This window comes from Tachypleus tridentatus, chromosome 2 (genome assembly GCF_004210375.1).
Source record: "Tachypleus tridentatus isolate NWPU-2018 chromosome 2, ASM421037v1, whole genome shotgun sequence".
In the NCBI taxonomy this organism is placed as follows: domain Eukaryota; kingdom Metazoa; phylum Arthropoda; class Merostomata; order Xiphosura; family Limulidae; genus Tachypleus; species Tachypleus tridentatus.
In genome coordinates, this window is record NC_134826.1 from 82509022 (window position 1) to 82525240 (window position 16219).

The 16219-nt window shown below is 34.6% G+C and overlaps 2 protein-coding genes across 6 annotated transcripts in view; one reads left to right on the forward strand and one right to left on the reverse strand.

The window, feature by feature from the left end:
• The window catches only part of LOC143244371 (uncharacterized), a 70600-nt gene that overhangs the window by 8954 nt on the left and 45427 nt on the right, over positions 1–16219 (forward strand). The window lies entirely within an intron of this gene.
• On the reverse strand, positions 518–3647 carry LOC143244373 (uncharacterized). Its single transcript, XM_076488928.1, has 3 exons — positions 3154–3647; positions 2415–2708; positions 518–1318 (listed from the first exon to the last, which is right to left on the reverse strand). Exons 1-3 carry the CDS (start codon positions 3200–3202, stop codon positions 1224–1226), a joined length of 438 nt encoding a protein of 145 aa, XP_076345043.1. The 5' UTR covers positions 3203–3647; the 3' UTR covers positions 518–1223.

Here is a 16219-nt window from a genome sequence, read left to right on the forward strand (position 1 = left end):
CAAGAAAAAGTAAACATTTTGTTACATAGTGTAATCAACGATTAGTTAGAAGGCTTACAACGCTAAATTAGTTTATATACCTGTAGCCAGGTGGGTTAAGGCGTTCGACAGGTAATTTGAGGGTCGCGGGTTCGAATCCCCATCTCACCAAATATGATCGTCCTTTCAGCCATGGGGGCATTATAAAGTGACAGTCAATCCAACTATTCGTTGATAAGAGTAGCCCAACAGTTGGTGGTGGGTAGTGATGACTAGCTGCCTTCTCTCTAGTCACACACTGCTAAATTAAGGACGGCTGGCGCAGATAGCTCTCTAGTAGCTCTGCGCAAATTCAAACCAAACCCATTGTGTAGCTGTATGCTTATCATTATCAACAACAACAAAAAGATTTATTAAAGACTGAGGAAATGTTACAGTACTACTGTGTGTGTGTGACGGAAACAAGTACGATAACACCCACACCATGCTTCACGTTTCATAGCTAACTGAAATAAATACTCTGCGAAATCAAATTTGACCAATAAAGTGCAGCCAAACATCGGGAAATTCCTCTGAGAACCAATCAAAATTAAGATAATTTATGAAATTAATTCGTAGCATATTCATAGAATAATTGTTGTTAAAAATCAGGTTAACAGCTTCTCATATATACAAAAGTTAATGGCTTCGATGTCATGTTGCTTAGCAACAAAAGTATAACCAAATGTTGTTTGTCTACGTACTGAACGTGTAAAATGAAATGTGTAGACAACAAAACTGGAAAATTTGTTGATTTCTTAATTTAGAGTTTGTTTGTTTTTATTTTTTGTAAGGTTTCACGGAACCCCCTCTTCTCACACCTCCTTTTCAGCCCTGTCATTCAAAGTGTAATTGACAGAGAGTAGTTGAAGTATTCTATCTGATTAAATGTATTCTGGCTTGTATGACAATTTCGAGAAATTAAGAGAAACCAAGCCTGACGTGACACATACACACACTTTTATATTGGTTAGAGATAAGTAAACGTGTAACTACCGTAAATTCCTTGTTCTTAAGATCAAATCGTACAATACTTGCTTCAAGTCCAATTTTGGTATCATTTCGTGCTCGTTTAAAATGGGTTCCAAACCAACTTGTCCCCTAGTGGGACAACGGTATGTCTTCGGATTTGCAACACTTGTTATATCAAGGATTCGATTTCTCTCAGAAAATTTCAATAAGTTTAGGAAAAGCTTCTTTCTTCACTACCAACGACGGTGGACAAAGTCAAAATAATTTCTGCTGAAACCCAATCCTCTTCTGAAAACTCTTCGTATTTTCATGATCAAATTTGCTGTTTCTGCAAAAAGAAAATGTAATGATTGTGATTTCATTTTTAGCACCTTGTATACTGGCTAAAGCTAAGTCTAGTAATTTAATGTGTTGAGCTGAGGATAAGAAAGTCCAGGTTTCGAACTAGTGATACATTGTTTAACATCTTCTACACTTTAAATTGTTAATAAAGTGACAGCCAATCCCACTAGAAAGACTGCCCTCCATCATGTGTTTTGTTTTTTTCAGTTCACTTATCCTTTTTGCGTTTTGTGCTGCACTTTTATTTTACAAACATAAAAGTAATCCTGAAATAAAACTCGTATACATACTAGTATACTATTACAGTATTTTACAGTATTTTATTATAGAGGTTTTGCGTGAACCTATTAGTGTCACGTGACCACAACGAGGTTTGTAAACATACCGCCATATTGGGTGGCAAGTGTCCCGCATGACTGAACGAGTTAACAACTGCTGTATTCAGTACTATTCACATGTAAATGGGTGCCGCTGGTTTTCATCACTTGTAGCACACCTGACAGGTGCTGAAAAGGCCAGGTATGAGGAAAAAGTGAAGGAACTGGGTGTAGGAGACCCGTATATGCTCCTGCCACGTGTATTTACGCCAGTAATATCCAGCCAAGACAACGTTGCTCAGAGTCAGACTGTTGCCAGAGTAGATCTACCAAATATCACATATGGTGACATTTATATGTATTTGATAAACAGGACTTCCACCTATACAAATGAAAGTCTAAAAGGTTACAAAAGCCTTGATGCGTACAAGTACTTTGTGGCAGGATTTGTACAGAATGTCCAGATAACCAGGGCAACGTCGGATTAAGTCATCATTACAGCAAAGGTTTGTACATCATGTTATATTACATACATGTATCATGTACTCTGTATGATAGATTTAACTACATTTTAGACGAAGACTAGATACTGAAGTAAAGTAGGGCCCCCATTTTAAGAAATGGTTCAATATTTGTGTACTACATGTGTACTGATTGTTGTCAAAGCTCTAGCCTAGGAGCACTTCTATACATGTTTGTATAATGATATCAAGACACCTAATTGTCTAGGCTGTTTCAAAACTTAATTTTTGATTTATGTCTCACTTGTATATTGTGATGTACACAAGTAAAAATTATCACATGTAGCTTCAAGTTCATCAGCAGAATCAGTACAACTGCTATCAGTGGCAGCAATGCCAGCAGATTCTATGAAAGCAAGGTCAAGCAGCCCAGCAGCAGCTTCATGTCTCTTTTGTTGTTCTTTTCTCCTTTTGGTCACTTCTTTTCTGTTTTCGTATTTACACAATTCAGCAGCTTTCCTTCTCTTCAGGGGAGAACGTGTAAAATGAAATGTGGAAGGTACATAGTCAGGTGATAGGGGATCATCACTCTTCGTCCCTGAAACAGAGTACAATAATTTAGTTAAGATATAGATCTACAGGCATCATCAGATAATATTTATATATATAACAGATACACTGTACACTTTTAACTGAATATATATAACTGAATATGCTGAACATTGTTTAACAACTGAATGTACAGCCAACAAAGTAATTATTTGCACACTTTTTAACTTGTGCCAGTTGTGGTTTTCTGATGAATCACTTAAATTGGTCCTTTAAGAGATATTAACATTTTGTCTTAATGTACAAATGGCTATATAACCTATTCATCATGAATAATATTGTTCCTTCAGTAAATTTACTATTCAGTTATTTAAAAGTAAAAGAAAAGTGTGCAAAAACTTTCTTTGACTGGTGCTGCAGTGTGTTCTACTATACATGTATCATGCATGTAAGTTTCAATTTATTCAGCCTGACTATAGATGAATTATACATACCTGACAAACTAAACACTTGCTTAAGTTCTCTTCCATTGGCTATCCGCATCAGGTATGTCTACTCAGCCAGCAGAAACACAGCAAGACAAGTGTTGTAATGAGCACAAGTTAATTCATTGATAAATCTTTCTTTATACTGCATTATATCCCTTTTCCATATCTAGTCGGTTATCTGTTTCGATTGTCCGGTAACGTTGGCTACTGTTAATTTATGTATAAATTTGTATACATTACACAACTGTTGTATTGTCCATTTACAGTTTTACAAATGCCAAGATATTTAATATCTGAAAACAAAATCAACTTCACTAACCTAGAATATGTGTATAGGATATATTTTATAATTCCACGTCGTAGCTTGTACCTTAGGATCTTTTCTTTAAAAAATGCAGCGCATTTTGTTTAATTTAAATGTTTTGTTTTGGATTTAAAAATTTATGGTTATAATTAATCAGAGGTTGGGATTTGCTGTTTTTAACGCAGTCTTTCCTCATGATTTTGTTTACTTAACTTCACTTAAATGTATTTATTTAGTTTCACTAATCTATATATATACATATATATTCTTAATAGTAAACAAGTTTCCATCCTTCTCCAAAATTCAAACTTTCTTTCAAAAGATTTCTCGTATTACTGTTTACATGGCATAGAATACTTTAACTTCTTTTTATTTTACTCTACTTCCTGGATATTATAATTTCTTTCAGAGAATCTGTTTTCTGCGAATTTTCGGGAGGTTTTTTTTAACCACTACTTCGCCTTGTATCACTAAATCTGGCATTTGTTGGGCCCTTGCGAACATAGTGCAAATTTGCGGTTTCACGTTTTGTAGTGTTTACCGTTATTCTTATAATTGCATATAGAGGAGGCAGCTTTTCATGTTACAAGATAACCTCTCATTAATCGTTAATTTATATAACTTTTCTCCATATTTATTTACTTAGAATTTTTAGACAATATTTGGAGACAATAAATTTTTTATTTTGCTATTAAATCATTGAAAGAAATATTAACAGAAATAAAAGTAAGAATATTTTACTGAAATTATATTCCAGAACTATTTTAACAGGTGGTTAGGGGTTGTTTGAGTCGCACTCTGAGGGTCACGGGTTCGCATCTAAATCCCGCTATTTGGATGGGTGGTCATGACAAGACGACTGTAACGGCTAGATTAGGGATGGCTAGCGCAGATAGCCTGCATGAAGCTTTGGGCGAAATTCAAAACAAACAAACTTTTGTAAACCTAAAATCCAAGTCTGCATGGGGAGTCTTTTTCGATCTAAACAAAAAACAAACAAACAAGAACAAACTCTTATTTTAGTAAACGTTAAGGAAAATATGAACAATATTTAGGAAATATATAAAGAACAGTAAGGGTTCTTGTATTCAGCGACGTAATAATTTTTATCACGATTATAAAAACAATATTAAAAAACCTTGAAAGAACTATTGGGGTTTTTCATATTCAGTGAAGTAATTATTTTATTGGTTGCTATTGAGACAGAGCTAGTTAATACTCTCAAAGATTCTTCAGAATTTATAAAATGAAGTTCTTGCGAGTGCAAATATTAAAGTATAATTACATTTACATGTTGTTGTTTTGTTTTGGTTTGTCTGTATATTTGGGTGTATGTTTGGGACAACGATGAGTCTTCTGATTTACAAGGCTAAAATCAGTGGATCTATTCCCGTCGGTGTACATAGCAGATAGCCCAGTTTGCGCTTCTTTCTTATAGCAAAGCCAATCTTGTCTGTTTTTGGAGATGTTAAAAGTTCTAAATTTAACAATAATTAGTGTGATTAAAGTAATAATTATTGGTATCAAACATAAACCTCGGTAATAATTGGGATCAACTGAGTTGTGTGTAACTGATGTTAATGGGGCTCTGTAATCCAATAACATTCGTAAATCTATGAGTAATCATATACATAAATAATACAAAAAAAATGTTTTAAAAAGTCAAAGGGGCCAGTATTGACTTACGGTGGTAATTCTAGGGTTAACAAGTACTTAATAAACACATTCTAATTATTGTCTTTCCTTTGCAGCTAAATACTCAACAACTTCTAAAAGGTGCTAAGTTAATTATGACATATTTTAAAAGATGACCATATGAATGTTTATCTGAGTACAGGGAGCTCTTACTTTGAAGTATATTTAATAATTTGCTTATGGAGAGAGAAATACTCTTCTCAGGTTAGTAAAAAATAAGATAAAAAATAATCCATAAAACTGAGATAATACTTTCTTCATTGCCTTTAATTGTATTTCATTTAACAACAATAACAATGATTTAAAACGTTCAGATGGCACTGTCTGTGGAAGTAAGTGTGATATTGTCCATATAACAGGTTTCCTTTTTTTGTATTTTTTCTAATAAAACAGTTTGTACACATTGGACAGTATTCTGGCGGAAGGATTTCACAGGTTAATACTTATCGTTGAATCTAAAAAGTATTCCGTTGCGGGCGTTTCGGAATGAAGTTTTTTTTTTTTTTTTTCCTGCAGCCTTACCACTGGTAGTTAAAATCTCTCCAAAGGCTTAGTAAGTTATATTAGAGGCTGGATGGAAGTGGGTAATATAAGTGTTATCGTCACATTTTATAAGAAGAAAAGTGACCTTGGCAGTTACAAATACAAAAACGTTTTCCACATCTTTATTGTATTCCAACGTTTTAACAAAGTCTGATACGAGCCAGATCTAAGTGTAGGTATAATTTTGTTTTCATTGTATAGTCTCAACTCGCACATTCCAGAGTATCAAACTACTCTTTGTTGTAAGAACATATAAAGGAAATACTAAAGACATAGATTATAAATGAATTTAGTGTCACTCACTCATCTCGGTCATTCCATAGATTTCATTAAAGGAAATATAAGCCCATGAAATCTGTATTTCTGCTTCTGTTATCATAAAATGTAAGTGCAATACACACGTGTATTTATTCCAATACAGTTGTGTATTCTTTTAGTTCTTATCATACAACATGAACCGATAAACAAAATTAAATAATCAAACACAAACATTGCAAGACATCGCAACATTGAACGATGTCAATCATTTGAAGTCTTACAACGCTAAAAACTGGGTTTCGATACCCGTGGTGGATACAGCACAGATGACCCAATGAACAAACAAACAGTAATGTCCTTGCTTAGGGTGAGATTATTGCTCCACAGAAAGTTTAATATTGCAATTGTGACGTAAAATCAAAACTGTATGTTATTAGTCTGTTGTAAATCTGGAACATTTGATTGGTTGTCGTGAGGAGGTCAGTATTAATTTTGTTTCGCAGTAAATATTTGTTTGAATTTTAAGCAAAGCTACACGAGGGCTATCTGCGCTAGCCGCCCTAATTTACTAGTGTAAGACTAGAGGGAAGGTAGCTAGTCATCACCACCCACTGCCAATTCTTGGGCTACTATTTTGCCTACGAATAATAGGATTGATCGAACATTATAACTCTCCCACTGCTGGAAGGGCGAGCATTTTTGTGACGGGGATTCGAACCCACGACCTTCGGATTATGAGTCAAGTGCCTTAACCACCTGACCATGCCTAGTCATTTAGTAGTGTAAGACTAGACGGAAGGCAGCTAATCATCACTACCCATCTCCATCTCTTGTGCTACTTTTTTATCAACGAATAGTGGGATTGACTGTCACTTGTAACGCCTCCACGGTTGAAAGAGCCAGCATGATTGGTGTGACAGGGATTCGAGCCTGCGACACTCAGGTGAGGAGTCGAGCGCCCTAACCATCTGACCCTGGAATAAATGAATTACTTCCATTCTTATAACTTCAACAAGATTGTAGGTACTTCATTTCAGTTCCTAAGTGTTTTTATCCATAGTGATTTTTTCTTGTTTTTTTTTCAAGATTTTTGTAACGTCATATGAAAGTAGTTCTGAAAGCTAAATTATTTATTTGTCAGTAACAGAAACGTGACACCTACTGACCAAGCTGTGAAAAGTTCTAATTGAGAATCTCAAACCTTGCCGACTGATTGACTTGCAACAATCAACCATCTTCACTGGAACTCCAAACAGACATTTTACCTTTATTAAACTTATTTCTCCAACATGTACATTTATTAATCCTTAGTGGGTTTTTTCTTTCTCAACTTCTACCACAATATCCTTTTTCTACCTGTTGCCTGTTCTTTCTCATCTTGTTAACTTATCCTACGCTGTGTATATTGCAATCTTGATGAAATGTTCTCTATCCCCTTCAATATGTTTCATTTTTCTTGTTTCTTATGTTTTTACTATCGTATCGCTACTTCAAACTTTCTGCACCAAAGTTTTTTATCACTAATTATTTTTCTTCTTCACTACCTATTTCCTTTTATTATTTTCCATTCTTGAAGAGTTATTTTAGTTTTTTTAGTTACCACGTAAGACAGACAAAATTTATAGCCTAGAACAGCTGTATAAAAATGACATCCTCGTCTGCCATGTTTGAGAACGAAACGACGGCTGTAACAACAGTTATTTGAACAAACACAACAACAGTAATCTCGCACGTGGAGCAAACATTCCAAACTGAGAGATTCTGATTCTTCTTTGTGACGAAACCAAGTTCAAAATTTTCCTGTGCGTTTCTCGATAGCAGAAAGAAGGGCTTGCGTGACTAATTATATCATTGTCGAAATAATATACCAAGTAATACACGAAGAGTAGCATTCTTACTATTATTAGTAAACACGCAGTCAATATGCGAGAGCAATGTGAGTAATAGGTGTCGCTGTACCCCTGGAAACACGCATTACAATTCTTGAGGTTAAATTTTTAAAAACATTTGAGGGAAATACCGCCATTTTCGAAGTAAAACTTGTTTGTTATACCAAGTTTGTGCTCGGATGGCACGATTAACATTCCTTGAATCTGTATATTCGTTTTGACTGGTGATGTCTCCTGCTGGTACAGTGGTAAGTCTAAGAAGGTACAACGCTAAAATCAGGGGTTCGATTCCCCTTGGTGGACTCTGCAGATAGGCTGATGTGGCCTTGCTATAAGAAAACGCACACACACTAGTCGTTAGATGACGAAACTACTTGGAAGTGTGGCTTTACTTACAATGACGAGAGTATCTGTTAGCGCGGTTTTTACCGTTCTAGCATGACATTTGCGACAAATAAGACTTGCTTTAAAGATATCGTTTCCTTCTAAATCTATCAAAGAATCACTTTCACAAAACTAAATCAAATGACGATACTGTCGTATTGGTAATATAATTGAAAAAATTAACTCAATTCTGCAACTAAGGTTCTCGCATTCTGTAACAAATGAATATTTGAAAGCTAAACTTCGCTTAATTTCGCTATTAATTAAATTATGATTGTTTTTGTATACATTTTCCAATATTTATAATTCACATACGGTTTTGATTTTAACCGTATGGGAGTTAAGGGTGAAAAACAAAGAGTGATACCTGTTATGAGAACGTTATGAGGTTTTAGCCAGTGTCAAATATATCTTTGTAAAATTTTGTTTAGAGTCGATCACAAATATTCCAAAATTTGATGTCCTTTCTCTCTATTCGCAAAATAATCTCGGGTTCGAATCCCGACACCGAACAAGCTCGCCTTTTCAACTGTAGATGCTTTATAATATACAGTTAATCCTAATTTTTGTTAGTAGGCCCTGATTTCGCGGCGAGTCGTCTTGACTAGCTTTGAGCAAAATTCAACAAAAACAAATTAACGAACAACCTCGGTACAACTTGTACATGTCTACCATAAAAGTCTTAGTTGGCACCTTTAGTTGTAAAGTCAAAATGTAACAGATATAAGGTGTTTTGCTATGACTCATGCCGTATTTCTTGCAATGTATTCAAGATTACTCATACGTGTTTGTTTTTTCTTTATAATATAGAATGTTCCTATAATTCTTAATTTACACCATTTGTACACAACACAGCTAAGCGTCTCATATTCAGGTATAAAATTAGCTTCCTGGCAGAACTAAGTACTAGAAGCAAACAAAAATGGGTTTATAAAAAAAATATAATAAAGTATGGAGTTTTAGGGCAAATTGGAACGAAAGCAACGTGAAAGGCGGGTTCTCTTTCGACTGACTCAACTCTTTAGTTAAACTACTATCTAACGACTGAAAGAGAAACTTTTTAATATTGCACCCAACCGTGCGTTTTTCCACCTGAAATAACACTTAATAAAGATTATAATTAGCTTCGTAATAAGTTCCAGCGCCATGTTGCGAAAAACGGAGTATTGTGTACCTCGGTGGATAAAATAAAAGAAGAAAAAACAGGTCTCGTACCATGGTTGTATGCGGTGTGCACACTCTAATGACGTAGGGTGTTACCCCAATACCGTTGGTGGTTAAATAATTAATCTAGGAGTTTTAAATGTATCTTTTATTAGGGTAAATAACTTTGGTAGTGTCGTTGTTTGGGATTTCAAGCGTTACTGCCCTAAACTTTGATTTCTATTCATGTGAGCGCTTCAGGGTTTTTTTTTAGCAACTCTATAAATATCAACAACCAGAAGTTAGGCAAGAAATTGGATCTGTTAACATTAATATTATGTTTAGAAACACTTTTCTCGAATACGCATTGTAGTCCTTATGTAGTGACGCCAATGAAAATGGCCTTGGGTGTTGAAATTTATTGCATATTTTGAGAACAGTGTACCTGCTGCCCTTGGAACTACTTTCCCATCATTGTTTGTGCTCAGTCTGGTGGCCAATATTGCACACTCCTCCTGCTTGACACTGTAATTTCCATTCTAAGAAATTTCTACGGGATTAGTCTGGTATCAAATACCTTGACAAACTTTCCACTGACTCCATACTTTATATGGACGTGGGACGGTCTGGTGGTTAGAACCCTCGACTCTCAACTTGTAGGTGGTAGGTTTAGATTCCCCTCGTCGAACGCGATCGTCCTTTCAGTTGTGAAGCGTTATAACGTGAATGTCAATCCCGCTATTCGTTGTTAAAAACAACACCAAAGTAACCCAATAATTCTCCAGTGCTCTTCCTTTTAGTCTATCATTCCTAAATTAGAGACGGTTAGCACAGATAGTTCCTGAGTATCTTTACGCAAAATTCCAAGCAAATCAGAACGAATGATTATCTGAACGTAAGATTCTAAAACGAAGTTTCAACAAACCAAATGTACAAAGAGTCTGCCTCGGGAGGCTCCGTAGACACGTGACAGAACTCGGCCACCTTTCCCATGAAAAAAACAGCAATTTTGAATGTGGCTGGAAATGTTCAGTGTTTTCCTTAAATTTCTAAATGTGCCAGGAACTATTTCTATTGTAAACCATAGCCTTCACTTTACTGATGAGGATGTTGCTCTAAATTGAGTTTGGTGTTGTCCAATACATGATTTATAGTTTCCATGGAGATTATGGATAGCCTTTCCCTCGAATTTTTTTCCTTTAGCTCTACGTTGTTTAGGTTATCGTAATAATAATATGAAAAATGTTTTTGTTGTGTATTTAAATATTTATCCTGACAAACGTTCATCCTCGGTGGTACTGCGCTGTAGAATGTCGGGATTCGCCTTGAATGAAACTGCAGTTGCTGTAGACATGCCATCTAGAACTAGCATTTGCTGCGATATGTTTCTCACTTAGCATATAAAAATCTCTCACGTTAGTGCCATTAAATGTATGAATGTATATTTAAAGTATATTTGACGCATTTACGACACGACGATAGAAACTAATCAATGAGATGATTCATTCATTTCGATCATATTTCACCAAGATTAAATATATTCTTAATCCAAATACTTTGAACCAAACCTTCTTCTCTTGCCCTCAAGAATAACCGTTGTGAAATGACACTGGTCAGTTATCTTGAAAAATGATTTAATTTAAATCATCCTGCTCAAAACAATATTAATTATGTGCAACAAACTTGAAATGTACACATAAATATATTCTGTTCAAAATGTTTAAGTCAGAGATTGGGTTTCTAGCTTTTGTTGTTGTTCAAAGTTGCCTAGGAACCAAAGGAAGATAAGTTGTTTATCAAATTTGGTGACAATTTTGCCTTTGGTATATGTGATACCTATAGCCGAATATTCGTTTTTCTTTTTTCATTACACTGTTTCCAGCTACATAAATTATGGATAATCGGGCTTGAATATAATTTTAGAAGTTAAAACTAGGCACGATAAAGAGGTTTTATAAATTCCATAGTTTCACAGTATACTTAAGTATTATAGAGCAATGTTGTATTTGTAACGTTGTTCTCTTGTTGGATGGGTTTTTTAAAAATTATTTGGTGGTAATAATGCGAAATCCAGTTGAGGTAACTATAACAAATTAGTTTATTTTTTTAACTATTTCTATAAATTACTAACACTTTCACATGTCAACATTTGTGCTTGTAGGCCTAAGTTCCCAATAACTTTAATTTTCAAATGAAATTAACTCGCTACTGGTACTAGGACAAATTTTTAAATAAACTTTTTGGTACAGTTTCACGGCCAATCCATCGAGCAATTGAATATAAGGCAGGACTGGCATTGATCTAAGCCCTTCACTTTGACTGTCACACTAATAACTGAAAATTTACTCGGTAATTCATCGTTTCTGGCGTTTATAATATAGTCGTGTTTCTAGACACTTCGCAAAGTCTCTCGATCACTAATATATATTCACGAACATTATAGGTATTCTCGAACTACTTTCATAAACTTACTTGCTATTAACGTCATGTATCTCCTTGCGGAAAGTTGATTTAAAAATTGAAAAGACATACTGCAGCAGAACGTTTCGCTATAGGTGTTAAAGATCTATTTATCCTATGTGTCAGAAAGTATGGATTACATTAAAAATGACCTAGATTCTTTGTAAACAAATCTTTTCGTAACTGAAGGCCAACAGAAACGTAAACACAAGGTAGGCCGAGAAAAAATCTTTTATTCCCCTTCAGCTGACTGACTAAAAATAATGTCGACATCTGAAGAAGTTCCCGTTTTTATTCACCCGCTGAGTATATTCTTAGCACTGAAAAGCTCACCTCTTTATATAGAGTATAAGTTGTTTCTGTAAATCAGTTTTGCTCAGTAATGTACAGGTATTTCGTTGGTTTATTTGTAGTGTATATAGGTGCATGTTGCCTCTACTACATATTAATTTGTGATGTAGAGAGTTTTTTGTGAGCCTGTTTGTAGTGTATAAAGATTTATTAGGTTGTCTAGAAATAAATGTCGGAATTCTTACGATAACATTTAGAAGTTGAATATTAAGTAACTTATCGTTGGCTGGTTGGTTTAATCCAATGTTTGTCGCTTACAAAGTGTCTTAATTTTCTACTGTTTGAACTCTATTCAGAGTTAGTTTCACAACTCCCAAGGTTGCATGGACAAGGACTTTCGTCTGATTGTCTTCTACGACTTCAAACTTGAACGAAAAGCTATCAAAACTACACGGAACATCAACCAGGCATTCGGCCACGGATCTGTTACTGAACGTACAGTTCAGCGTTTGTTCCAAAGGTTTAGACATGGAGACAAGTCTTGAAGACCGCGAAAGTTGTGGAAAGAAGCTATCCTTAGATGAAAACACATTAAGGGAAGCGGTTGAGACAGACCCTTGCATAATAGTGCACGAGCTTGCAGAAAAGCTAGGCACAAGCAAATCAAGCGTTGCCAACTACCTGAGTGCAATTGGAAAGACGAAAAAGTTGGATAAGCGGGTTCTGCATGAGCTGACTGAAGATCAACAAAATCGGCGTTACGAGACCTGTCAAGGTGACGCTCTAAAAATTGAACGAATTGGGAATCGAGGTTCTGCCTCATCCACCTTATTCTCCAGACCTTTCCCCTAAACACGTTCATTATTTTAAGCACTCTGACAACTTTTTGAACGATAAACTCTTTCTAAACCAGGCAGCTGAAGAAGAAGCTTTCAGGGAGTTCATTGACCATAGAAACTCTGGTTTCTACAGCAGGGGCATAAACAGCATCATTAGACGTTGGTAAAAGTGTGTTGAAACAAATGGCGCTTACTTTGATTAAAGTATGTTTTACAATATTGGTTTATACTTTTCCAAACTTTGCAGTTCAAAACTACATTTATTTCTGGACAACCTAATATTTTGTCTGTATTACATATTCATTTCTAATGGTGTAGAGAGTTTTGTGGGCCTGTTTGCCATACAGTTGGTAAACTCTGAATGTATGGATGGGCAAAATACTCAATACTCATAATACAGATATACACATGTTGAAACATTAACGATGACAGCTTTACGTATTTTAAGAAATGATTGTAGCTCGCTTTCATTTGTTTCTCCACCAAACAAGCTCCAAAACAACGCAAGAAACCTTCGCCAAGATACAAAACCAGAAAGTGACCCATCAAATTTTTCGTCTTTCTTTTCTTTGTTTTGGTCGACATAACGCTACAAATACTTTATAACTAACGTCAGTTTAAATCAACATAGACTTTATTTGTTTCTGGGAAGTGAATGATATTATAGTTCAGTCGTAATAAGTATTATTATTATTATTTAATCATAATATTTAGTTTAAACGATGTTATCATTACCACTTGTAGTTAGTTCTCTTACAGAAATCTGGTGTTCTTTCAAAAGCTTAAGTATACAGATTAACACAGGAATTACCAGTCAATAATATGTTAACAGTTCTTTATACTCTACAAAATTACCTTTAGGGAGTCAGCCCCTATAACACGTATGAAATGGAGTGACAAGGACTAGCGCACACATCAACTTTTATTAAACACAGAATACAACTTATCAATAAAAGGGGGAAAATGACAAAACGAGATAAATATTTTGTAAATTAAGGTAATATAGGAATGGATGCCAGTGCCAAACAAGAATATATGACTGACATAACTGTACATGGATCATCCTTATTACGACTTTCAGAAATAAAATTTAATGTTACACTGTAAAAAAAACATACTTGATTTTAATATTACTGTAATTGGAAGTTATATATTCCTGACTGTTTGTATGTAGTTTATCATAACTTGACCATGTCAGGGTAAACGTAGTTATATATTCCTGACTGTTTGTATGTAGTTTATCATAACTTGTCAGGGTAAACATCAAGAGCATAGAACTTGTGTACAAGAAAAACCAAGTTGATACATCGTACTACATTTACAACTGTTATTTTTATTACTTGTATAAAGGTTTTTGTTGTTTTCAGTACATATTCCTTTATAATGATGTAAATATGTTTTCTGGAACGATTTATTGTGTAAAGGTTTAAATTCTTACTGTGATTTCTTATTTGTTTTGGTTATGTGAGATTGATTTCATATATGCATCTGCTGATTGAAATGGTGTACGTTACTGGGATAAATTTTGTCTTAGTCGCTGGTAAGGTTTCGTTATTAGTTTAAAACTAGCTCAGTAGTTTTCCCTTTAAATCATTTACGTGAATGATACTGAGCAACAACACAGATCTCCTATCTCCGTAGATATGTGTGTGTGTTTTAAACCTAAGCAGACACGATCGTGTTTGTTCTTATCCTAGGTAAATATGGATGGACCATTCGTGACTTTTAACTCGAGATTTACACAAATAAAACAAGAACGATTTTCTTTTAAAAGAAAGCGACACAACTGGAGCCATCAATCTTCTTCGTTTTTAAACTGGTCAGAAACTGAGATACTTAAAGTAAGAGTGTGGCATTAGTTCTGGTATGTTAACTAACGTGGCATTTAAACTGACAATGTTTGGGAGACTACGATTTGCGTGTGTGATTTAAAGAACACAGTCAAACAACTCGGTGTAATTATACAAGTAAAGTAAAACTTTTCAAAAAAGGAGGGAAAACGCAGGGATGGCTAATATCACTCCTTCAAAACCAATCCAAACAAAATGATAAAGATGGCGTCTGCATTATCCCTCTTTAGCAGCACATGCATTCAGAGTAGTGGAATGTTAATAGACAGATAAAAATGATAAACTTGGTTGTGATTGAATAGTTATAATACCATCTCTACTATCTTGTTTACGTTGTTTATGTAGGACTGGTATTAACCATTGATTGAATAGTTATAATACCATCCCTACTATCTTGTTTACGTTGTTTATGTAGGACTGGTATTAACCATTGATTGGATAGTTATGCCATCCCTACTATCTTGTTTACGTTGTTTTTGAAGGACTGGTATTAACCATTCCTACATTTACTTCTTTTTTTGAAACAAAATTCTTGTTTGCTTGTTTTTACGTTAGTGTTACTATAGACATAGGGAGACTGTATTTATAACCAGGTTCTAAATATAATGAAGCTCCACCTGCAATATTTATTGTTTATATTATTGGCTGGTAATGCCTGTTCCACCCTGTAACTAAGCTTTTTAAATCAACACAAAACATCTGGATGAAAGCTAACTGCAAGGGTTAATGACAACATCATTTACCCTAGAATTATGATTTTTTAAAAAAATCGCTACTACTTAGTATTTATAAAATCAGATGCTCCATTTTAAACTGTTTCCTCAGTGAAATTAGTTGACACCATTGTTTTTGTTTTATCATGTGCTAAACAAGGAAATAAGAACAAGAAATTCAAACTTTTTGCTGTGATATTTACAGACATTCTCATAACTCGGTCATTACATAGATATTACTTCAAAGGTAAATATAGGATAGAATTGTAAAGTTCTGGTGACCTATTGAGAAGTATTTTAAAATAGCATTTTCACGAATAATCCACGTCATCCCTTCATAGACAGTACAGAGGTGTGTATTCGGAATAATGCCGTCGGGTGAATGGCATTTTCATACAGCTTTAAATGCACTATTCCCAGTTCCAGATTGAATGTAAGTAAAGCATTGGCTAACTACAAATACCGTTGTAATGTAATACTTCGGTTTATGTTAACACATGCATGTATAAGGGCGTAAACTTAAGACTGGTGTGTTTTTAAGTACAGTGTTTACGAAAGAAAGTGAATAACAATTCTACCTAGAAAATGCTTATCTACTTTTCAGAAAAACAAACAAACTTTGAGTAAGATGGTAAAACTTCTTGACACTGAAATGCAATTTCTATGTTAATACAATTAATAAGGTAAAACAGTACGAGCATGC